Raw genomic sequence first — 25,136 nt, 5'->3', positions numbered from 1 at the left:
CTACCAGTTGCCATAGACCATGGATTAATTAATTGGTTCAAGGGGACTCTTACCAGTTTGGAGCTTATTTTGCAGTTTAGGATTTGAATGCTGTGCTCCACTTGGTGTTGTAGATATTCCCTTTAAATTTTCTGTGTCTGTTGGAGGTAATAGTTTCCTCCCTCAGTATTTTGAGGAGTAAACAATTCCTGTGATTTCAGAACAGCAAAATGTTTTCTTTTAAAGGTAAGTGTAAATAATTTGAGGGAAATGTTGTCCATGAAGTAGAAAGAGATATAAAAATATTGTATCACTTGTTGAGCATTTGTACTCAATAGTGCAAGGGAAAAAAAATAACTGAACCCTTTGATAGTTGTCCAAATGAGTTTCAGTGGTATATTTGAAAATAACTAGCTTTGGTGTCTGTCCATTTGTTGAGAAATGTTTTATTTTGGGATGGGTAGAACAAAGATGAAGCTGTAACTTCGTAGACTGCAGTCAGAAAAATGCATTTTCAATTACTGCATTGCTGGATGCTCAAGATAAAGTTTGGGAAATGCTGAGAATCCCTTGAAAAATGGATGAACACATAAATGATGTTTTTATTCATCCATATACTCTGCTTTAAGATAGCAATGTTAAAGACAGATCAGCAAAGATGGAATGATATCTTAATTCACTTTATTTGTGAATCTATCTTGCTTGTCAGGAGTACTTTTTTCCCTCAGAGTTGAAAAATCTCCCTGAACTTGTGAAAAATAGAGATGCTTGTTTAGTTTCTGAGGGAATACTTTGGATTCCTTCAGCAGTTTTAGGGCTTTAGTGGTGTCACATGTTGCCTCATTGCCATTAACTTAACTTGTCTGTAAATAGGGACACTGTCTGCCCCGTGCTGGTTCTTTTCATCCCTGATTAGGAAAGTGGTCTGTATAATCTATGGAATAGATTATACACCCACTTTCTTAACTTAATCCTTAAAATTGCTGTGCAAAGTGTGAGGGGGAAAAAACTACTAAAAAATTGCATTTATAAACACCTAATTTTTGATTAGCAGCTTGGAAAAGGTTAACAAATGGTTCTGTTCTTACAATACAAAGAGGTCCTAGCAGCTCAAGAGTTATTAGTGAAATATTTTCTTTTTTATTTTTGAAGCTTTTTCTTCTGACAGTGCAGTCCAAGTATGGGTGCAGTCCAGTACAGGCCTGACTTTAACAGGCCACAGCTGCAACCAATGAGAAGAACAGTGCTATAAAAGCGTGGGGTGGCTGGGTGAGAAGGGAACTGGAGTTAGTTGGCTGCTTTGTGAAGAATAAAGAGTCAGTGCTCTGAGGACCTGCCCATGAGAAACACCAAGAAGGTGTGAAACTTTTGTGGTAAGGAGACAACAGTCTGGAGCCCCTGCAATAAGATGACGACATTTTCTCATCTACTTTTCAAGCTCGATCAACATTTTAGTCTGCATATCACATTAGAAAGTTGAGGTAACTTTCGATCCCAGTAAAGCTGGTGTATTAAAAAGAAGTAGGACAGACTTAGCAGTTCAGTCTTGTGCTGTCAGTCCTGGTTTTAAAAACATATTCTTTGTACACTTAAACATGAATAGTGTAAATTGTCAGTTGTGAGTAAGATTTATTCCACTGGGAGGAATTGAAGGTGCAATTTTGAGCGTTGTTTTTCTGTTTAGAGGTCTCAACATGACGACCTAACAGAGAAAGACCTTACTGTGTACTTACTGCTGGTATGAACTGATTCCTGTTCCCCAGTGTTGCCAGTAGAGGTCTGTGTTGCTCTTTGAAAATACTGAACAAAAGCTTATTGCTGTTCTTAGGAAATGCTCCTGTAATTCTGTTGTTTGTGTTCTTGATTATTAGGGTAAGAATTGTGAATTTATAAAAGTGTGTCAGCAGTTCCTCTAGGTTTAATTTTACAGAGATGTGGTATTTTCAACTGTATGTGTAAGCAATCTTAAATGATACTTTCTTAAAAAAAATACTTTAACTTGGCTTTAGTGTCAGAGAGGCAGTTGTGTAGCTAATATGATTTTCTGACTTATATAAAAATTGCTGTCTGTTTTCAAGGATCATGTATGACCATGGGACTGTGATGGGATCTGGTTGCTGTGTCAGGTGCACTTGATCTAACCCAGTGACTGGAGTGTGTCTGAGTGGTGAAATGCAAGTGGTGCAAGAATATAATGGGAGGGCAAAATGGGTCTGTTCTGTCCAGTCAGGCAGATTCCACAAAGCTGGGTGTTTCTTAATGCTTTTCCAAGATTTTATAACAAAACCGTATTGGTATTCACAACCAAGCAGTTGCTCAAACTTGGATTCTGATTTTTCTGCTAGATGAAGGTCAAAAGAAGCCTTGCTTTTGTAAGGGATGCCCAAAACAACCAGGTTAGGTTTTTTTCAGAGGCTGAAGAAAATACAGAAGCTCCAGCCACAGTGTGGCTTGCTGTATTGCTTTCCTTGATCATGTTTTAGTTTGTTTCTTCAAAATGATTGTTGTTTAGTGTTTTTTTGGAATTCTTTTTTTGGCACTTCTGTGCAATGGAGAAGTCTTAGCCAGGAAAGAAGCTGTGGATTAGTTGCTAAATCAGTGCTTAAAAGATGAGTCACTGCTCCAGTAAGATTTTGGTGTGAGAAGTTACCATGGTTCTTTCATTTCTTGTACAGAACTTCAGTGTTAGCAACTTGTGTCATACTGATGCAAGAGGTTGGGAAATGTGCTTATAATCTATCTCAATTAAATATCTGCTTTATGATATAAGAAATTGTTTTGAATGTCTGGCCATTTAATTTTTATAAATGATAACAGTTTTTCTGTTTTACTCATTTAAGTCAAACTCTGATCATATGGGAGGAATTAAACAGACCCTTCCCATATCACTGAGTGCCTGATTTTATGAATGTTAGTCTGACTGTCTTAAATATGTTCATTGTCTTTTGCTCTACTGCCTGGAGTTTCAGCTTCACTTTATGATTTCTTGTATGGTTTTGGAATTTCTCATATTTATTGGGCTTTTAAAAGCATGACAGAGGTATTCTGTGATGTATATTTTGATTTTTTGGTGAATTTTAGGCTCCATGTATCATGAATTATCTTACACCCCATGAGTAGCACTACCATGAAAATGTTGATGCCTGTGTAGAAGTTTTGTTGTTTCCTTCTTAGTTAAACTTGCACTTAGCTATTTTTTTTCAGGCATTTCCTTTGTGAAAGTCCAAACCTTTGTAGCAGGCATGAGTTTTGTTGTACCAGTTTTTTGAGGGAATGGAAGTACAGTGCTTTTGCAGGAGAGCCTGGGTCTTGCATGAAGTGTATTTTTGGCTGGAGTAGACTATTGGGGTCACTCATGTAGAAAAGCACAATTTATGGAGGGCAGTGTGCCTCTGGGGTGCAATTTTTAACTCCTTCTCTTGTGGGATGTTTGAAGCTGTCAGTCAGGGATTAGTATTGATGTACTTTGAACAAAAAAGAAACTCTACTAATAGCTATTATTTTCAAAATTGGATTAATAGAAGAGGGTTCTCTTTATCTTACAGAACTCTATTCTTAGAATTTATGGCTGGTAATAGTGAGTGAGTTTTCCATGAGTGCCATCATTCTGTTTTAACTGTGGCTTAATATTGAGGAATATTAATATTGCTCTGCTTTACATAAGGCTCCAACTGCTTACTTGTTACATACTGTAAATATTAAGAGGTCCCCTTGGACTTCCTGTAATTTATATTTCTTATTGAGTAAGCTGAAAATGGTGTCAGATGTTCATACTGCTTTTTCATGTCCATTTTGATGAATCTATTTATTACTTGTGTAATGAGTAGTACACATGGTTGGTTAGCCAAGTTATTGAACTTCATCAACCTTGGCTGAAATTCACAGTGCATGTGAAACTTGTTGTAACATGTAAGAAATTACATCTGGGCTAAAAGGTTCAATAATGATTACTGCTTGTAAGGGAATATTTTCACAAAGGGTGGGATTGAGCTGTGGGCCTGTGTTGTATTTTCAGGTATTCCTTTTACAGAGGAAAAACATATTTGTAGAACAGGGAGCCTTCCTAGGTGATACTTCCTTCTTACCTAGAAAGACTTTTCAACTTGATTGCTTTTCTGTCTTTTGAAATATTTAATTTCCCAAAGGCTTTTTGTATTATTTTATGCATACTTCATAGTCCAGAGGTGAAAAGACCTTTTACATGATTGTTTGTCTTGCTGCAACATTGAGATTACACTTTGCATCATTTTGTGTTTTCATGTTTTGAAAACTCATTGTGCTTCAAGAATTGTTTGAATAAAATGCATTTAGCAACCTCTTCCCTCTCCAGCATCTATCATGCATTCCTAAATAATACAAATGTAAATGTATGTATTTTCTCATGATAGGGTCTTCTGAAACATGTAGGGGCTTTTCTAGGTGCTGACAATTCTAGTTATCGTCTGTAGATGTTCATTAATATGATTTTTTTTGTCTTAGTACCAGAAATTTTTAGTGATTACCTCTATGCTAAGTAGGTGCACAGTATCCTGTGTCTTTTTTATGCTTCTCATGCTTGGTTGTGTCGAGGTGCTACAAGGTCTTGAAACTCAGGTCTGAAACAGTAAATCCTTACCAAGAAGGAAGGGAAAGGACACAGGTAAAAACCTGGGAAGACAAAAATCAAAATCCTGACCTGATTAAAAGGAGTTTGATCTTCAGAATTTGTGATGCGCGAATTTTGTCTGAATTAGAGAATAAGAATAATACAGTGAGAAAGAAACTGATCTTACACTCATCCTCAAGTCTACAGTACAGAGGTTTTTTTTTTTAAAGACAGTGTGTGATTTATGAAAATAAATTTGTCAAGTGTCACATTCTTTCAGGAGCTCTCAAGGGAAGACCATCAAAAACAAAAGTACTTTGTCTTCCTTTTTGAAATTAGTTAATGGTATTTCCAGTTTTTAGGTCACACATTAAACTCTTATGCCTTTCTCTTGTTTTTATTTTTCTTCTGTGAAGGGGAGATTTTTTTCTTCTCCTTTTTCCATTTATTCTGTTGGCTTCTCATTTAATATGTGAGATCTCTGTAGCTTTATGTTCAGCTACATAACCTCAGTATTTGTGTTCCTGTGACATCCAGCTGGCTTTGATTTCTTGCTGTACGTCTACAGTGTGGATTTCAGTACTTCATCTGTTGCTTCAGAAAACTCCCTACAGTCTGTCTTCAAATCTGAATTGTTTCATAGTAATACACTTTGTTTCCTCTCCTTCAATTAATGATAATTACTTTAATCACTGTTCCTAAGTTCCTATTAATAGTTAATGTCTTCTATGTGTTAAAGATCCTGGTGAAGTTAGGTTTTCTGATTGTTGTTGTACTTTCTTGATAGAAATAATATGTGTGAGAAAGGAACTGTCACAGTTCAGTTCTGGATGTATTTATTGAAATCTTGTTCATGCACTGTCACTCAAGGTTCCAAACAATGAATGTTGCTTAGAATTTTTTCATATTTTTCCCAGGTTCTGTTATCTTTGCAGAAAGTACATTTGGTGCCTCCTCATTATTTATTCTTTATCCAAGCAGCTTTAACACAATACATTCTCTAACTGGATTTCCTTTATTTTTTAATATGAAAATCAAAATCATAGAACTTGTGGGGCATTTTCCCTCTTGTGGTGATTAGTCAAAATACTGCCTTTTGTGCAAAAAATGACAGTTTAAAAGTTTGTGAGGAGGTTTGCTTGTTCTCCTGTATCACAACCAAATTGAAGGAGACACTATCACATTGTGTATTCAGAGACTCAGGAACTTCAGAGATTCTGGTCGTGTTCCTCTCCTGCCCCTGGCAAGCATGAGCAGCATGTCCTGCTTCTGTACATTGTAGACATTGATTTGTGCTACTGAAGATTTTGAGAAATGTATTAATAGCCTTATTTTACTTATGGAGCAGTGTATGGATGCAGTAAATTACCCACATTTACAGATTATGTTCATATTCCAGTGTAAAGTGGGAGTTGCATTGTTCTGTCACAAGATAAAATATATATTTCTCTGCATGCTATTCTGATTGTTCAGCAGAGAATAATTAAGATATATTAAGAGTAGAAAATACAGCAACTAAAAAGAAAGCTTTTTTTAAGAAAGCCTTATTTGTTTGGGTCTGTGTCCAGCTGTGAGCAGATGCTGAGGGGTATAAACTCACTCTTGCTTAAAGATTTTTAATTCTGAAGGTAAAATTGGATTATTTTATGCCTTGCTAAGCAAAGAAGAGTGCATAAAGACGTTCATGACCTATTTGGCAGCACACTTTTGGCGTCGTGAGTGAATGGAGATTGTGATCTGTGGGAAGGTGTCTCTCTGTGTCTGTTTGTGAATTGAGTCTGTGGTCCAGGGAATAGAGCTTGAGCTTGAGACTTCTTGGTTCTGCTCTTTGCATCTGGCACTTTAAACACTCATCTCTGGCAAAACAAAAAGTTGTGTACCTGGAATGTAAGGCAGAGAGAGGCTTCTTTAATAGAATTGAGGAAAAAAACTTGGAGTGTGTAACTGTTATTGCTGTAGAGGATGGTTGTCACTGAGCTCTTGGGTGGGCTGCTGGTGTTCCAGCTGTTAGCAGATAGACTTTAAGTGTCTCCTAAAAAGACACGAATTAATTTTGCTGTGGGAAGATGCATGGCATGTTTTCATGCACTTCTTGAAGGTGTGGCAAAGAGGTCTTCAATTGTGGTTTGTTTTTTTTTTTTTTGCCCATGGCCTTACATTGTTATTGACTTCTAATTCTTGCTTGTTATCCATTCTCCTTGCTTTTGTGTACAGACACTTTTTGTTAATACTGTTCTTATTCTCCATCTTTTGTTTCAGAACTCCATCTCCTGCCTTACTTTGTGTGTTGGAAGTACATGATGGATCATTTGAGTTACATAACAGCTTCCCACCTCCCTCTTCCCTTCGTAGTTTAAAGCACACCCAAAGGTTTGCCAGGTTTGAACTAGAGACCAATGAATGCATCTTTCCTGTACTCAGGTCTTTCTGCAGGATCCTCAAATGGCTCTTTTATTATAAAACTCTTCCTTTGCTGCCAAACCAAACAAATTGTCTTATATGGCCCAAAGACAGAGGTGGGTGGAGACTGCCAGAAATCAGGTAGTGTTGTTTTAATTTTCAGTCTGTTCCTTTCCCCCTGATACAAAATGTGAGCTCCTTAGAACAGGACCTGGCTCTGGATGTTTGATTCCCTAAGCTGCCTCTTTTTTTTTTTTGTAAGCTGAACTGTGAGCTTTTTAGGACAGAACCTTGTTTTATTATTTATCTGTAAAATGTCTAGTGTGCATTTTAAAATCTTTCACTGTTTGTGTAACTGATATAAATAAATATCAAGTTTGTTTTAAGAAAAAAAATTGGTCCAGTTTATGTTGTAGCACTTTCTCTGTATCTTTACATAACTGTGAACATTTCTCATGAAATGACTTTGAGATTAAAGCTGGGAGGATCTGGCACTTTAGCTGACAGCACAGTATGTCTTTTAATTATTCTGCCTTGGATGAAGTATTCCTCTTTATTGAATTTACTTCTTTTATTAACATTGCACTGTTGTACTTGCCAAAAGGAGATTCAAAACATGCAACTAATTTTTTTATTATGTTTAATTAGGGCTCAGCTCAGCAGTACAGAAACCTATGATAGTGTTGGCTAACAGAGGAACAGAAGTGTACTTGAAAAGAAACTAGACAGTTTCTGGCTTTTTTTGTCCATTTTTGCTTTGGTGGGAAAAACTCTTGTGTTGCCAAAAGCTGCTGCAAAGAGCAGCTTTAGAGAAGTTTGTCAACCCTATTTCTCTGAACTTGGAACTTTTTAAAAAAATCTGATTAACAGCAACATGCACAGAAAGGTTATTTATTTCCTTAATAATGTATTCAAGTGTTGGTATTTATAAATAGACTGGCTTTATTTAAGCAAATAAACAAAGGAACTGGTCACTTATCCCACAGCTGCCAAACCTTCAGGAGTAATTACTGCTGAGACATGGAGTGCCCTGAATGTCACAGCAAATTTGACTGCTCACACCTGATCCAGGTTTCATCAAGATGCTGGTTTGATGTTGACTTACATTATGGGCAGATCTGTTGTTTTCTGCTATTCCAGATTTCAGTTAAATGTTTAATTTGGAAGTGTTTATTTTGGAGCAAAAATAGAAGTAGTTAACATAACTACAGTCTAACAAAATATTTTTTATCCCTTATGAATATAAGCATTTATAATTCTGAATAATTTAGGTTTTTTACTAAAATAAAGAATATGAGTCACACTAAAGTAAGTTCTGCTTATTTTGAGACAAAGTGCTATTCCAGGTTTCTTTTAAACTGTAACTGTATTTGACTTGACTTGGTAACAATACATTTAAATACACTTTCAGGTGGAACGGTTGTTTCTATTTAGAAAATGGGAAGTTGTGTTGCTTCATTATCAGATGCCTGTCTGCCTTCATAATATGTTACCTGTTACAATGGAAAAAATTGTATACAAACAGAAAAATAAGCTCTTTAATAAATTCTCTGTAAACATTAAAAGATTTAGCATTTGGCTATATTTGGATTTTTTTTTAAATTACAGTAATTGATTTGTGTTAGGAAAACTGGCTACCTTGGCTTGCAGGAAACCACACTGTCATTTTTAAAGACAATCAAAAGAAAACAGGAATTTATTCTATGCTTGAAGAAACACTGAGAATAAAAAGTTCAAACAGAATAATCCCTAGTTCCAGATATGATGGATTTAATGTGGTGCATTCCCACTCCAGGGCTCATTCCAGGCTGAAGCCCTTGGCTGTTATTCCAGTGTTTATGCTGGGAAGTGGCTCCTTTGCACCATGAAGGATCTGCAGTGCGTGTTTGGATCTGCTGTGGGACCTTTGGGTAGCTGAGATACTGATCAGGGTTGGGTGAAACAGCTCAAAGGCCTCAAATCCCAGCTTCCTTCATGTCTGGAGTGAGGACCTTGTAGAGTTGGGTTGGTGGTGTGTTTGGGCAGTGAGCTGGAGCAGATACCAGGTCTGGTTGCAGCCCCATGGCTCTCAGTTGCAGCACATTTGTGATGTATGTGCCTGACATGGTCCCTGTGCTGGGTTCTTGCTTGCTTGCAGCACCATCCATCACAAATTCAGCTTTCTTACCCTCAAATGATGCATTTTAAATTTTTTACAGCAACAGATATTTATAATCCCATTAATTTAAGGGCATTTTAAAATGTTTGTTTAGTCTTGTGCTCCCTTCAGAGGAAACAAGATATTTTGGGGTTTTGTCAGTGACAAAAGCAGTGCACTTACTGTCAAGAATAACTTGGCCTTACCCAGGGTAGTGTACTGCAAAAAAGTGTAAGAAGTGCATAGTTTTGGGTTGGTTAGATGGAAAACAGAACCAATGCATTACTCATCCTGTTTCGTTTGTGTTGGCTTTTTCTGTGCTTCATGCCTCCAAGAAAAACACGTTTGTCCAATTTATACACAAAGGGAGAGGCAGGATGTATCTTTCATATAAAAATCACACTTTGCCATGAAAAATATTAGTATGTGTCATTGCCTTGTGTCTGTAAACACATGGGAACAAAGGCAGCATTAGTATTCTCTGGGAATTGCTTGTTTTAAATTGAGTCTCTTAAAATATCTTAGTGCTTTAGTTGCTTGAAAACTTGCATTTGGAGCAAGTTGAATTTTAAGATTTTATCCTAAATATCTGTACTGAAGCAGAGTGGATGAGGCCAAGCAATCCTGATGTGGAATGTGTGGTGCTTTTTTGGCTGTGAAAGGTGTGAGTTTGTCAATGATGTGATGTTCTGCATGTGCTTGTGTGAGCTCTGTTGGATGCTGCACTCTGGATCCACCAGCACAGGCAGCAGTGATCCCAGTTGCAGAAGATTCTTCTCTAAATCACACCTCAGTGTTGCAGTATTTCAGCCTGAAAAGAATTCGTTATCACTTTGTTTGTAGAACATTTGAATCATCTTTACTCCTGCTCTGAGGAAGTGTTGATCCACTTTCACTGGTGTTTAGGTCTTCCAGATTTGAAGAAATCTAAGTGATTTCTATGACACAGGTTTCTTTTTTGATTATATGTAGTTCTCTTGAGTCCCCAGAATCAGAAAACAGTCTGTTTGCTGAGATGCAGCAGTTGGAATGAGAGTCTGTTTTGAGTTTTAAAGACTGTTTGTTGCAAGCAAACCCTGTAGGCTTTTACACTGAGAACTGAGCTGTTCAAAGAAAGATGACATCATTGTGTTTCAAATTGTGGTAAAGGACAGCTCCAAGGTATCCTGGAGTATTTGGGCAAAGGTAGAGAAGCTGAAGAAAACTTGCTATTGTCTAAAATGTTTTTGAATTTTTCTTGTGTATTCAAACCTCTTTATATTTGAAATAAAGGAATGTTTTAAAGTGTGTGATGGCCTGGTGCAAATTCTTTACAAAATATCCCCCCTGATTGATGGACTGTATGCTCTCTGTTTAAACAAGAAATAGCTGAAATACTTTTCCATTCAGTGAATCCTTTTCTGTGTTTTACAGAGGAGGTTGCACCATTGGACAGAGCCCTGTTCTCATCTGGTGTGTGTTGACACAGTGTAGCTGGCATTAATTGAGCGATGCTAACTGCTTCTTAATTGACACCATTAGCTGAAAATCTGCACCAAAATTCAGTGGCAGCAGTGACTGCAGATAGCCAGGAATGTGGGAGTATTGAACAATCATGGAAGAAGATGAAGAATGAAATTGAGTGCTAATTTCTGAGTCTTTATGAACAAATTCTGTAAGGAAGGGCTGAAGGGTTTTAAATGTCTCTAGCAAATCCCATATGCTTGTAGCTCTCTTGTTAGTTCTGCTCCCAGTCCTTTAGGTTAGCTGGTGATGTAGAACTGTGCCATAATGTTTATCCCCATGTATGTCTTATTCTTAAAGAGGATTTTCACTTCTGAGTGTCGGATTAGAGCTCGTTCAGCCACAGCACCAGCAGCAAGAGTAGTTGATCTCAGCACAAACTTGAGATTTCCAGGGCAATTGCTTGAAATTAGTTTTATAAAACATTTGCTCAAAATAGTTTATTTAAATACTCCATACAATGCAGTGATTACTTTTCCAAAGTGGATGTTAGTTAAGTATGTTATTCTCCTGTCACATCTGGGGGAAGAGTCTCTTTTATTCCTTGTAATTGGTTGACCTTGATGCCCAAGTCTGTAATTCTGTGCTGTTTTTCTAGTGTACTTTTCCCTACTTTTAAAACCCCCACAACTAGTGTGTAACTTGTTGGCAGTGAGCTGTGCTGTCTCTTTTACCTGTGTTAAGTAGCTCTGCAATAACCTGGTGCTGTGGTACAGGGAAGATTCACCTCTGGAGAATATCACTTGGTTTCTTTTCCAAGAAATAATGTCATTGCTGTTAGTGTCCCCTCACTGTAAAAAGGCTGTGTCCCTAAGTGGTGGCAGTCTCAGATTAAGTGAAGTATTGAGAAAATCTTTACTTCTTTTGAAGTCCACAGAGTTATTGTTGTAATTAAGGTTTTTTGTAATTAAGAATTAAGGTTGCTCTGGTTCCTTAATTGTGCATGTCCCTTACATAGTTATTTAGGCTTCTCTTTCTATGTAACCCTGCTGTGATTTTTTTCTTCAAGGTTTTACTGTTTGGGTGTTTATGATCTTTGTGGTTTAACTTTGGTGTGTGAAACCACATTCAGTGTGGATTGTGAGTCAATGGTAATTTTTATAGAGAGGTAAGATTTTTATTGATAGAGTTTAAATAGTTTTGTACTTCACTCAATCCATGTGTTAGGCTGAGGTTTTAAAATTTACTGTATATTGAAAATATAGTTGCATTTTGCTGAAGAACAGACTTAGTTTAACACAGTGAATCTGACAGGAGATGTTTTCCAGCCTGCTAGAAGCTAAGGGAAGAAGGAAGCTTTACCTGTCTAAGCTTTTTGATACTAGGGGGGAAGAAAAAAGCATTAACTGTTGCAGAAGAACCAGAGAGCTAAAGCTGTAAAAAGACTTGGATACTGAGGTGCTTCCAAACTTCTCCTTCAGGTGTTCCAGTTAGAAGTTGCAGGTGTATCTGTCCTAAATTAAGTGCAGGACTGTTTGTGAATTAGTTTAAAATATGTCTGATGGGGAGACATGTCAGCACTTCACCTCTGACAACATTGAGATGGAGGTTTTTTAGCACATGATTTCATGTAAAGATCAGAACACGTCTGCCTAAGGGTGAAGAATCACTCTTTGAAGCTCAGAGAAGAGCAAGGACATCCTAAAGAGAAGTGCTTAACACTGCTCTCCACATTTGCAGGGAACAGTTGAGATGGCATAAAATGAACTAAACTCACAGCAGGTAACTTACTTAGTTTATAATGAGTATGAAGTTATTAACTACAGGGGAGAATGGCATGGAATTTATTATTTTGCACAGTTGATTATTTTGCGCAGTGTGACATGGGGTAGAGTTAGCAAAACATCATCATGCTTTGCTAATTAATCTGGCCACCAGCTCTCAATCTTTGTTTAACAATAAAAACTATTCCCAGGCATTTCAGCTAGTTTTTAATAATACAGTCAGCTAGTCAAAATAAGTATTCTTGTGCAAAACAAGAAGCATAACAGCTAGCTAATGGTACATCTTAGATTAGTTACATGAAAAATTCTAGTTAAATATGCTTAAAGTGGAATTAGGAACAAGGGAAATCTTTGCATATGCTGTAGCTGAATTCATGTGCATGCAATGAATTACCCAGGTAATTAAAGTTTCTTGGTGCAGTGAATGGCTTTAAAGGAGATACAGGAAAATTGCTTGGACTTAAATACCATAAGTATGTAATTGCAGAAAATTGTATAAATTTGTCTTGGTGTCTGTTGTTTCTATAATATAAGTTATGTTTTGTGCTGTAACTGGGTTTTGCTGCTCCAGGGTGTTTTGGAAGTGAGACAGCCCATCTTCATAGGCTTTTTGGTAAACAGTTTTTAACAGGAAATTATGAACATGCTTTAAATGTCATAACGCTAAAACAAATGCCTCTTCTCTTTGCATTCTTCACATACTCAGATTGTTGGGCATTTCAGTTTGATTCTTCCTTTCATAGTTGAGGCTTTTCTAATTGAACTCATTAAGCTGTGTTATGCCTCTTTCAGCTAGAAAGCAATTCCTGTCATTGGCACAGTTCTCCATGGAGATGGACACCCAGTGATACCATTGACTGCATCACAAATATGTAGTAGCTCACTCCTGGTAGAAACCCAGGTTCTGGCTCAGTTCTCTGCACTTCATGGGCATTCTGCTCTACCCAAAAGTCCTCATCTCCTGTTTTAAATTCTCACAGATTTTTTCCCATTTAATGAAGTTTACTTTGGACCGACTTCTATGCAGCTTTTCATTAGTGAATTGAATTGTGAAACAACGTTTTGTTCCCCCGCCACAGGTGGTCCTCAGATTGATGACTCTGAGGCCAACTGTGTATCTAAAGAGACCTGAGCCCAGTGTTTCATGCTCTGTCACTTCCAGATGAAGTTGCCAGGCACAGTGGCTGTGCAGTCTCTCTGTGTGGCACATTGTGCACAGTCAAACAAGGAAAGAGCACATCCAATCCTGCCCTTCCAACAGCTGAGGACACCAGTAGGCTGAGAAGTTGAGTCTGTTTTTTGAAGATGCCAAACCTGTTTTGCACAAAATACACACAATTATTGTCCAGAAGACCTGGTCAAATTGAGGTGTCTGTGTTTCTTCATGTGTACTCTTAAAAGCCGAGTCCAGGTGGCTCTCACGTCACCAGACTGCAGGTAGAATAGCTGCACTTAAAAAGGTAATTTTATAGCTCTGTGTTGCTCCTGGGATGTGTTTGTGACTAGGACCATGCTTTATCCTAGGTTTTGAAACCGCCAAGTCCCTGGCCCTGCACGGGGCGTGTGTGATCCTGGCCTGCAGGAGCCCGGCGCGAGGCGATGGCGGCCGTGCAGCGCATCCTGGAGGAATGGGTGAGTGCACATCAGTGCCCAGCACAGGGCTGGGCTCTGCAAGGTCTGACATCCTCTGGGCACTGCCAGCAGGCACACTCAGCACTGCCACAATCATGGGCATGTGCCACAATCTGAGCAAAAAGTCATTTGTCTTATGGGTAACGCCCTGCTCAGCTGCTCGTGCGTGGGTGATGGAGATTTTTCATTCCTTGTGAGTGTGTTGGACTGCAAGGCTTGATGTGCTGTTATCCATCTTTGTGGATGCTTTGTAAGGGGAAAAAAATGGTTGGAAGAACCACTGAGGCTTGGTTCATAGGAAAGGACATTCCAGAACCAAAGTGAATGACTACCCAAAGGAGGATGGGCACAGTCCTCCAAAAACAGTGTTTTGCCCATAATTTTTCCATAGTGAGAGATTTCAGAGGGTCATTTTTGTACTTTTGAAACACAAGAATTTTTCTCCTTTTCTGAGTTCATCAGGCTTTACACCCCTGCTGCCAGGCTCTCACAGTGGTTTTTTCCTTCTAGCTTCTTCCCACTTTCTTTCATTTTTCTCCCATTTTTCTCACACAAACACCAGCTTTTCAGTCCCATCTATTGCCTTGTTGCTCTTTGATTCCTTTACCTGATCCCCAGTTTTTTAAAATGATCTTCTAAGCCCTTTATTAAAATATATTAAGCTGTCCTAATTTATTCCTCCCACAATCATTTATTTGCTAGCAAGGATTGCAGGCTACTTTTGTTTGAGCTTGCTGGGATTGCTGACTTCCATGAGAGAATGTGGTGACATCTCTACACTTAAATGAATAAAAGACCAATGGATCAGATTCTTGGATTTCTATTTCTTTCCAGCTAAAATTAGTGATGAGTGTTTTGCTTTTATTTCCTGAGCTCTCAAAGTATTTCAGCTGCTCCCAGATGACATGGGAGAGCACTCAGTAGTATTAATATTTACACATAAGTAGTCTAAAGATAATTATAATATTTATTAATGCAAAACAAATGGTGCTTATTTACATGTATTTCCAGATAAGTGATGCTTTCAATACTGCTAATTTTTGTAACCACGAGTTTCATGAAGAGTCAGTCTTTGGATTTAGGTCTTTTTCTCTTGCCCAGATCATATGACTGATTTACAGTAAAGGGTTGGTTGGGAAAAATGTCTTTCTTGCTTCTTTCATCCCATTAAAACTTTATTTTTTAAATGAAAAAAAAATTCAATATGATAGAATTCTAAGAGAATTCCAACAGAGGCCAGCATAGTGTCTATTCTTTTTCAATAGAACTGGATTTGGTGATACTCTGAATTTGAAAGTCCCAGTCCAGCTAAATATGGCTGTTTATATGGGTTTTATCTAACTAAAATTAGGCAGTGGTGAACATCTTTTATTTGAAAAATATCCCATTACCCTCTTAATCCTAACCATATCTCTGACCACTTTGAAGACAATGGGAGTTCAGAATACTTGTCTTAAATACCTGTATTATCTCGCCCAAAGTTAATGAGTTGTTAATTGAATGAAGAACGTTGAAGGTCAAATTACTTCAGAAACACTGCATTTATTTACTAACAGTTTTCAAATTCTAATTGTTCAGAAAAAGAGTCTCATCTGTAAACTGGTAGCTGGAAAACCTTCAATGCATCTTTGTAATGGCTTTGTTGTTGTTTATTGAGAGGGACTAATTAACTTTGATTATTGCACTAATATTATGGCACTTTGACAGTCCCTCAGATTTATGACTCTGGGAAAATAAACAAATGAAATGCAGGTGCTGGAGCAGAAAGAATAAGTTATTACTGAACTTTAATTACTTGGAGTGTGTAACCAGGAGAGAATTAGTTGATGAATTACAAGATGCTTAAAATTTACATCAAATTGTAAGCAGTCTTGAGGAAAACAAACACAAAATCCAGCCCCAAAATCAGCTACTGAAAACAAACAGACAAAGATTAATTTGACTGATTTGCTTCTAATATTAAAATATGGATGTAAAATATTAATTTTTAGCTTATAGGTGTAACTACAGGAAGTTGTTAATTGAAAATCCTTTCCTAAAAATGAAAGAGTTTAAAAAAATGCCAACAACCTCTGCATCTGATTGAGATGAATTCTCAATATGTAGCTGCAACTGTTCTGTTAGAAAGATCTTCAAAGCATGAACAGAATTTTGTCTCCTCTGTTCCTGGGGAAAGCAAAATTATTGAAAGGAAGTTGATTTACTTTTCAATTTGGAATCAATTTAAAGAAAGATGCAGCTGGTTAGGTTCAGTCTCACCAAGCCTGAAGCTCATGGTACTCAGGTAGGATTTTCAGTAGCAATAGTGCTATCCACTTGTTTTATATTTTCTTGTACATCTTTGAGATTCAGTTTCTGAGCTGCACTATTAAATACAATGTTCCTCCAGTAATTTGAGGGGTAGAAATCTGATAAATACATTCTTCAACTGGATTCCCAAACCTCTTTTCATTTGCATGAAATATGCTCTTATAAAAACAACCAATCGCAAACTGTTGCCAGATGGAGTTCTGGTGGGTTTACCTGTCCTAAGTGTGGAATTTTACTATAAGTTGTTGTAATATAATTGGTATTTCTATCAAAACATGTATATTACCAAAAGCAATGTGTGCACTATGCTGACTTTACTGTGGGGCAGTATCCTTTGGTACTCAAGGCTTAGATGTTGGACACAGAATATTTCTTTTTCCGCTCTTTGTAGATACAAAAGAGTTCCACCTACTTTGTAAGAAGATAATTAAAAGTGTGTAACAGAACAACGTGTCATTTCAAATTTTGATACAGTTATCCAATTGATGGGCTGCATTAGAGCCTGAAATATATATATGGAAAAACCTGTAATTTTTAAAACCCCAACCACCACCTCTGCCAAGCCCCAAAAAAAAAAGCAAAACCCAAATCAAACCTAGTGCAATGCAGCATTTAAAAATAAAGTATTGTGTACATAAAATAACAGTACTAAGGAAAACCAGCCAGCTGGGTCCCCTAGCGAGTCTCTTTGTGACATCCCTGTCTGGAATGCCACAGACTGAGTGTCTGCAGAAACACCTCTCTGCTCTGGGCCTGCTGTACTTTGGAATCAGTTGTTAGGCAAAAAATGCAGTTTCAGTTTGCTTGTAGTGAAAGCTGAAAATCAGGTTTATAAAGACAAAATGGGACTGCTAAATGGCTTGGGAAAATCCAATTGTTAAGATTTAGAGAAAAAAAGCAGGAATAATTGGAGAAAATAAGATTTTTTTCAGATTAGCTGTCATTATGTTTAAAAAGCAAATGAAAACTGATCTTAACTGGCTGTTGTAGACAAATCTAGAGAACTTTCTTTGTAACAATTTATGCCTGAAGAGCTATTTTATAGGGAATTTGAGCCATTTGAGTGGGGATTACCCATATAAACTTGCTAATTACTTTGGTTAAGTGACATTTGTTTGCAACCTGCAGTATTCCAGTTATTTTCTTTCTAAACTACAGCAGAATTTTGCTAATATTGCAAATCAAGGGTAATTGCCTTGTGTAAAGCATTGTGACAAGTTTTAATGTGATTGGTCTGGCTGGTCTATCAAATATAATTTTTATGGAGGGGTATAGTTGATTATATTGGTGCAATCTAATGTTTATACACATGCATTTATATAGACAGAAAAAAGAAGAGAAAGTGTGTAAAGGCAGCAGATAAAAAGAGAGATCAGTATAGCTTTCCATTTGATATCTGGAAAATGAGTGTTCATGCACGATGACGTTCAATATCAATTTAAAACTGTTTGATAATTTCTTGCTCGGAAAAGAGGAAATTAGAATTCTAGAGTTATGATTCATTTTAATCAGAAAGAAATTGTCAAACATAAATCTCTCCTTGAGTAGTGAAAAGGCCTGAAAGCAGCCAAGAAAAATATCAATACTTTGCAAAGGAGGAATGATTGTTCCAATTCGTAGCTTAATTGACTTTGAGGCTTAATGAAAAACACTACAGTGCTGTTTGTACACATAGTTGCTCTGACAAACATGGAAATCTATGCTCCAGGAAGAGAGGCTAGGTAATTTATTTTACATTATTATTGATATAATTTTCTAATTGAGTATGAGCAGAATGTTTGGATAAGAGTGCATAGCTCCAGATGTTAGTGGTATTCTCAAGAAAATACTTAAGAATATGAATGAATAAAGTATTTCATAAATCACAGCTTTTCTTGCCAAGAAGCTCTCATTTATTTATTCCTGTCAAATAGTCTTTGAAGTACATATTAAAAGATAAATTGTAAGTTTAATATTTCATAAAAAGTATAATGTTTCTTTGGTTATTATTCCTCAATGTTAAACCTACAGCTACATTAAAGATTAGATTAAACTGTAAAAAGAACATTTGACTTTGCTTTTTAAGTAGAGATTCACAAGGTAGAGATGTGACAAGAGAGAAAAGCTGTGAAGAAAACCAACCAAACAAACATGACTCCTTGCTGTATTCCTTTCCCCTGAAGTATTCTTCACTGAAGGAGTGATTTATATTCTTGCTGATTAAGTAACTGAATGAAATTAAAACCTGATAAGTGAGTCTTTGTATTCCAGTTGTGATCCTGTGAAGTGCAGAAAGATGAGAAGCAAACTGGGCACGTTTACCAGTCCATGGGCAGCAGTTTTCATGTGGTCACTGGGTGTGTTTCCCCCTCAATGAAGGGACTCTGTTTTCCCATAAAGTGTTTGGTCTCCACTGCTGTCCTTGGTTTAGAATTTTTTGCAAACCTCCTCATGGTTAGTGACAGGTTTCAATTTATGGGAAAAGCTGGAGACTGCCTAGGAGATGGCTTTGGAGATGTAGTAAATGCTGACTGAAACCACAGTCTGTTAGTACAGAATCAAAGGGTTCCAAAGTGGTGCTAAAAAAAAGCTCTTAAAAATAATCCTCAAAATAGGAAATATTTCAGAATATCCTACAAGTAGAGCACAGTAATTTCTATGAGAATATTGCTTCCAATATTCTGTTATTATTTTGTGATAAAGAATTGTCTTGTTTCAAAGCAAGATACCCTAAACTATGTATTGCTGGCTCACATGCCATCACAGTATAATATACACTTAGAAAGGCCTCCAATATCTGGACATATTTCATTTTCCAATGCTTGAGCAGTGCCCATGCTGAAGAATCATGTTAAAGGGAGTTGTCCAAACCTTGCTGTGGGGAAAAGGCCTTGCAGGAAGGGGCAGTATCTTGTATTAAATGAACTGGTAATGCAAAAAAAAAAATCTGCATCCATTTGTCTCACTTGCAGCTGTGGACACTCCAACTAAAGAATTATTGCCTCTGCTGACTATAAGGCCTTTTTTATTTCTTCAGGATGTGATCCAGATTTTTCTGAAACGAAGGGATCTTTTAATTAACTAATTGCAGTGCAATCAGACCGTATGTTACTTGTGGAGAATTGACAGTATAAACATTACCCAGTTCTGTTGCTGGCAACAACTCATTGGGACCAATGTGAATGTATGACCAGATTTTGGCCATAATGTTTAAGAATTCAGTAAGTTTCTGTGAGTAATCTGCTCAGTTGAGAAACCTTAAGAGAGTGATGTGTGCTGTAAAGCTATTTTCCAAATCCAGATGTTTAAAAATCCCCCCACATCAAGTTAAAAACATGGAACAGTACAATCAACATTTACATGGATAGATTGTTGAGATCTTTTTTTTTTGTACACCATAAACATATGGCATGAATTTGATTTCATTACAGATGCTGAGAAAAGGGAAAGGCAAATATTTATATTACATTCATGTTTTACAGTAAAAACACTGTTCAGTTTGTTTATACAGTTCCACTGTTACAGTTTTTATGGTTAGTAATGAAACTGCTGTAAAACAGAGTCTGAATTATATAGCAGATGTGTTAAGCCCCTAACTTTCAGGGTTGGGCATCCTCCTGAATACTGATAGCAGTTACTTGCAGAGTTGATGTACTGGCTGCAGCTGAGCTGTTTCACACTTACATTTTCATCTGCAGTTAGCTCTGCACTGGTGCTGTATGGATACATACAACTGATAGAGTTTGATTATTTGTCATGATGGAGCAAGCAGCCTGAGAGGGCAGGGTGCCCTGCCTGCCTCTGCTGCAGGGACAGGGTTTGTTCCTGGGGACATCTGCCTTCAACAGCTTCCAGCCCCCAAACCTGAGGTAACCCTTAGACCTTGACCCTTGCCCAAATCCAGGAGTATTGATTTCTCTGGGTCTGGATTGAAGGCACTTGTGATGGTAGTTCATATTAAGACTCAGGTGATTATTATTGCTTATCAGTAAAACATCCTCACAACCATGAGTTCTGCAGCTTTTCCTTAGAAGGCACAAAATGTCCAACAATCTCTTGTTACAAGGTCCTTTAAGACTAAACTATCCAATTAAGAACTGACACCTAGATTATTTTCCCTTTTAACCCAATAACTGATCCCAAAGATTATTTTCCCTTTTAACCCAGTAACAATGCAAACTTTTCTGCCCAATTACAAAATGCCACCCAAACCCATGGAGAAGAAGGAAGAAGAAGCATGAAGAAGAAACCCAGGATGACACCCTGTGCCCTCCATCTTGCTTCCATCCACAACACACTAAAAATCCCAAAACCTCAATTTCTCACCAAGTGATACACCTACACTACTCTCTATAATCTATTTCACACTTTAGTGGATTCCAGTCTATCTTGAAGTCTAGGAAGCTTTCTCCATGGATGAGGGTCAAAGTCAGTGCTCCCCTGGGGGTCAGGGCGCCCCAGAGCGGACAGAGAAATATTCCTGGTGCTCTGGGTTTCTACACAGGAGCAAACCCTAAATCTGTTGGCACCCCAAAGCACCCAGGTTTGTCTGAGTTCATAACTGTACACAGCTGATAGGGACTGAGCACTCCCAGAGCTATCAGGTTGCAGGGTTTTTAACATAGTAAGACAATAGGTCATGGTTTCCTGCAGTGAAGATAAAAGTTGTCTTTTGAGTTGGCTTAATTACTTCTACTCTCATAATTCTCTTCACATTCCAATATCTGTTACACGTGTATTAAAAAAAAATTCTAAAATGTAATTTTAAAAGAAGTCACAGTATTTTACTATTCCTTAATTTTTTCCTCCAGTCAGCAGAATTTTATACATAAAAATGTTGAAGCGATCTTTTTGGTAATTTGTTTCTTTAGCACAGCCCTGCTGTTCTTAATCTGGAAATGTGAGTCACAAAATCCCTACCATGCCTAAAGCTTTATAATAATACTACTTAAATGCAGTTTGAGCTTTTTAACAAAAAAAAAAAGTAACATTTCCCCCCACCTCCCAGACAGTAACAGACCTCAGGATAACCCCTTTAAAAATGGCACTTTATGCTTGGTCTTCAGTTAGAAGTCACTAGGAGACACTGTGTGCTCAAATATATCACCCTCCTGTCTGGGGATGTCTGTCTTAGTGCAAAAGTAGACTTTGTACATTGACTTGAGTGTAGCTTACAGGATGCAAAGTTTGAGTTTTCTCTGATAATTTATATACTTTGTGTAACTTGGGTTTGGTCTTTTCCTGAACCCTTCTTGCTCAGAATGTGTTTTATAAAACTATTTAATGTTGCTGACATTGAAAACTTATTTACTGTAGTACAGATAGATGTGTTCCTACATTGAGTGAGTTCTGCTGTCACTGGATTTCTAGCTGTCATTGCTGGGAGAGGAGGAATTAAAGTGTCTGGATATATGTATATATATTTCAAACCATCTTCACAATTAATCTGATTGTAACATAAGCTTGTAATATATTCCATTAATGAAGAAGACAAGCTTAGCTTATGGTAAATACAGTACTAAGTGTTTATAGTGCATTTCATATTTTACATGATTCCCTTTATAATTCTGCTTATCTTTTCATTCTAATTCCCTAAAGAATGTATAAAAGAACCCCTAAAGAGAGTAATTACTGCTCTATTCCTTAACCAAGGCTCCTCTTACAAAAAGAAATCTGAGCGGCTTTTTAAAGAAGGCAGTTTTAAATAAAAATGCAAATAAGCTGCTTTGTAACCACATTAATTACCCACCTAGCCTCTTATTACCGTGTTTGTATTGTTTGCAAACACTATTTACAGTGGTGTGGAAATTACCATTCCTGGGCTGGAGGAGCTGTGCTGGTGGGTTGTGCTTTGGACCCAATTAGAGTGAGCCCTGTCTGCAGCGGGCTCGGGGGAGCAGGAATAGCCTTGCACTGTCAGAGCAGGCATTAGCTGGGCTGCACAGCGCTGCCTCGTAATTATAGCGCTGCTCCTCGTCTGCCTCTGCATGCCTGCCACTCTCTGCATGTTAAAACTGGCTCACTCATGATTTAATGTGCACTCTGATCATTGTTTTTTTTTTTTGTGGAAGTCGTGGTAAAATCTGGTGCGTGGTTTTTGTCGCCATATTTGTTCTTTGCTTTAATTTTATAAAAAGTAAACAAAATACTCATGCTGTTGTGTTCAGGACGTTACACATTTCCATTAATCACATTTTCACATTAATCCCTCAACTTTATTCGTTTATTTCATCAGCAAAAGTGAGCAGAGTGGGCTATCTGTTGGTGTTGCAAGCAGTGTTAGTGGGCAATAATTGTAGCTCTTCCAAAACATTGAAGAAACAGAATGGTTCATAACAAAACACACTCTTACTTGTAAAGTGCAGTGCACACTTGTTGCTAACTTGCTGTGTGTTGTGTTCTTGTCTTGGTTTTCCCTGTCACGATTCTAAAATGAGCCTTTACCCTAAAAATTGCCCAGAAATTAAAACCATAGAGGTGACTCAACATTCATGTTTTTGGACTTATAAATATTTTTCAGATCCCAAAGAATTTGATTTGATGGGTCATAGAGCCTGCAATGTGCAGAATCAGTTAAGATTTGTTTACTTAAGCTTGTAAGCAGTCTATCAATGTGGTTAATGAATCTTCTGAAGTACAGAAATATATTTTGGTTGAGCTCAGCATGGGGAAGAAAAAGGTAGAGAGATTATTTTCTTCCTACTTGTGGATCTGCAGTGCTGTGACAGGGTGATAATGTTTAAAGGAATCTTGATGATAAACCCAAAAATCTTAAGGTCTTACTGTGACACTAAATGTAGTAGAGCAGGAAAATAGTAACTCCAGGATGGTGTAGTACAATTGTAGAATTGTTATGCATTAGAAAGAAGGAAAAAAAGAATAAAAAGTGGCTGCAGGATCACTTGCAGTTTTAACAGTGACGGGGGACTAATGTGAGGGCATCAAAAGAAGCACTGACGTGTTTCATGATCCACAATAGCTGATAAAACTGAAGATAATTATCAGGCTTATATGACTACAGAGCAGCATAAGTGACATAAAACAAGCATAGCTGGGGCTCAACAGGAATGCAGGAGGTGTCTTGAAAACAGACTTGCTGAGAAGAGTGCTTAAAAAGTGCTAATAATGTGATTTTCAATTACATTTGTAAACCTTTTATTACTATAAAGCCAAAGCATCATACTTTTTGTCTAATTTACTGTCCTTTCTAATTTTTCCTCATCCTTTAATTCCCTTTTATCTTAATAATCACTGTTGGAGGTGGTGTGCTAAACTTGTTCTTTCCCCTGTATCATTGAGGGTCACAGAGACAGAGTATTAACTTCAACAAGAAACTTTGCTTATAATAAAAGCATGGGATTAATGCAGCAAAATGAGCATTTGGGGTAGTTTTTATTACTTTGTTTTTACTAGAGCCAGGTAAAATAGGCTTTGAACCAACTTTGCAGTCAATGGGCAGAACTGAAGGGGCTTTAGGCTCTTAGACATCAGAGAACCTTTGAGAGTAGGTGGGAAAGAAAGTACAAAACCCAGTATCAGGGAAAGTTTCAGTCTGCTCTTGTATTCTGCTTTGGGGGCTGAGATGTTCTCAGGAATTGTTACTGTGCTGTTTAGAAGGAGCTGCACACTGCCTGCAGCTGCAAAACAGGACATCAGGAGATCTGGAGTGGTGGTGACCCTCTCTGTGACATTTATGCCTTGTGTGGTCAGGGAGATTTAATGTTTTCCTCAGTTATACCAGCTTATAAATTTTAGGAACTGTTCATTAATATAGTCATGTTTAACATGTTATGGCTACAAACAAAGACATGAGTGTATGTACTCGTTTCTAATTAATTTGTGCAATTATGTTTTATAATCTAGGTGTTTGCAAAGCAGAACATAGTACACCCCATTTACTGTCTGCTGTAGCTAATAAAAAATAATAGAATGAAATAAATCTTGAAACTAACTTTAATTGTAAGTATAGATTAGTTGTAAATTGTATCTTTGTTATGTTTATTTTTAATTCTGCAGTGTTGCAGGTTTGTAGAGCATCCCAATTAGTGTAGTTATTTGCAGTAATGATGAGTTAATTGCTGTAAATGCTGAATGTTATTTCGGTGACAATTTAAATACAGTACTGAGATACTTTTTAAAAATGTAGGACTGGAAATAAAGGGAAAAAGGAAATGGTGGTAATAATGAGACTGGTTAATTTTATAAAGATTTTTTTCAGCATTCAAAATGATAAACTAGATAAGATGATTAAAAATACGTGAAGAAGAAAGAAATGTAACATTTAAAAATAAAATCTTGCCATCTCAGCTAATACCATTATAAATATGAACACAAGGTAAACCTGTGTATTTCACCATGCACTTAAATATTAATTAGGAACATTTGATTGAGCTCATCTGAAATGGATTTCTGCTCTTGCAACGCTGTTTGTGTTTTCCTGCCAAAGCCTCTCTGGCTTCCAGCTCATCTGGTGCAGGCTGGGAGCCCTCCCTGGCCGTGGTGCTGCTCTGCTGTCTGAGGCACTGTGTTGTCAGGTGAATTCCGTGAATGTTTAAAGAGTAGAAAGTGCCTCTAGCTTAAGAGAGGAGTGTTTTCCCTTCTGATGAACTGTAGTAAATCCTCCCACTTGGAAAGCTGTGGAGTATACCTGTGAGAAAGGAGCTGGTCCTTGTGTTTCCTTGAGCATGCACGCTATAAGAGATATTAATAGCTTCCTTCAGCAGTGTCCCACTTAGAGGAACTTTGAAATGAAATATTTCATTCTGTCCTGGTTAAATTAACCTTACCGTTTTCCTCTGAAATGGCATGACTACCTAGAGAAAATTTGAAGTGTACTATGTACTTTCACACTGCAGGGGGGAAAATGGTAGCCAGGGTAGTATTTATG

General features: G+C 37.3%; 1 protein-coding gene across 1 annotated transcript in view; it reads left to right on the top strand.

Annotated features, from left to right (window-relative positions):
- Positions 1-25,136, top strand: part of WWOX (WW domain containing oxidoreductase) — a 474,870-nt gene that overhangs the window by 5,939 nt on the left and 443,795 nt on the right. The window contains 2 exon segments of the mRNA XM_030956219.1: positions 13,853-13,923; positions 13,925-13,960. Of these exon segments, the coding sequence (XP_030812079.1) occupies positions 13,853-13,923; positions 13,925-13,960 (107 nt within the window).

The sequence above is a fragment of the Camarhynchus parvulus genome, chromosome 11, assembly GCF_901933205.1.
Source record: "Camarhynchus parvulus chromosome 11, STF_HiC, whole genome shotgun sequence".
Taxonomy (NCBI): domain Eukaryota; kingdom Metazoa; phylum Chordata; class Aves; order Passeriformes; family Thraupidae; genus Camarhynchus; species Camarhynchus parvulus.
The sequence above is the reverse complement of the archived record's forward strand: the minus strand, read 5'-3'. Positions and strand labels throughout refer to the sequence as shown.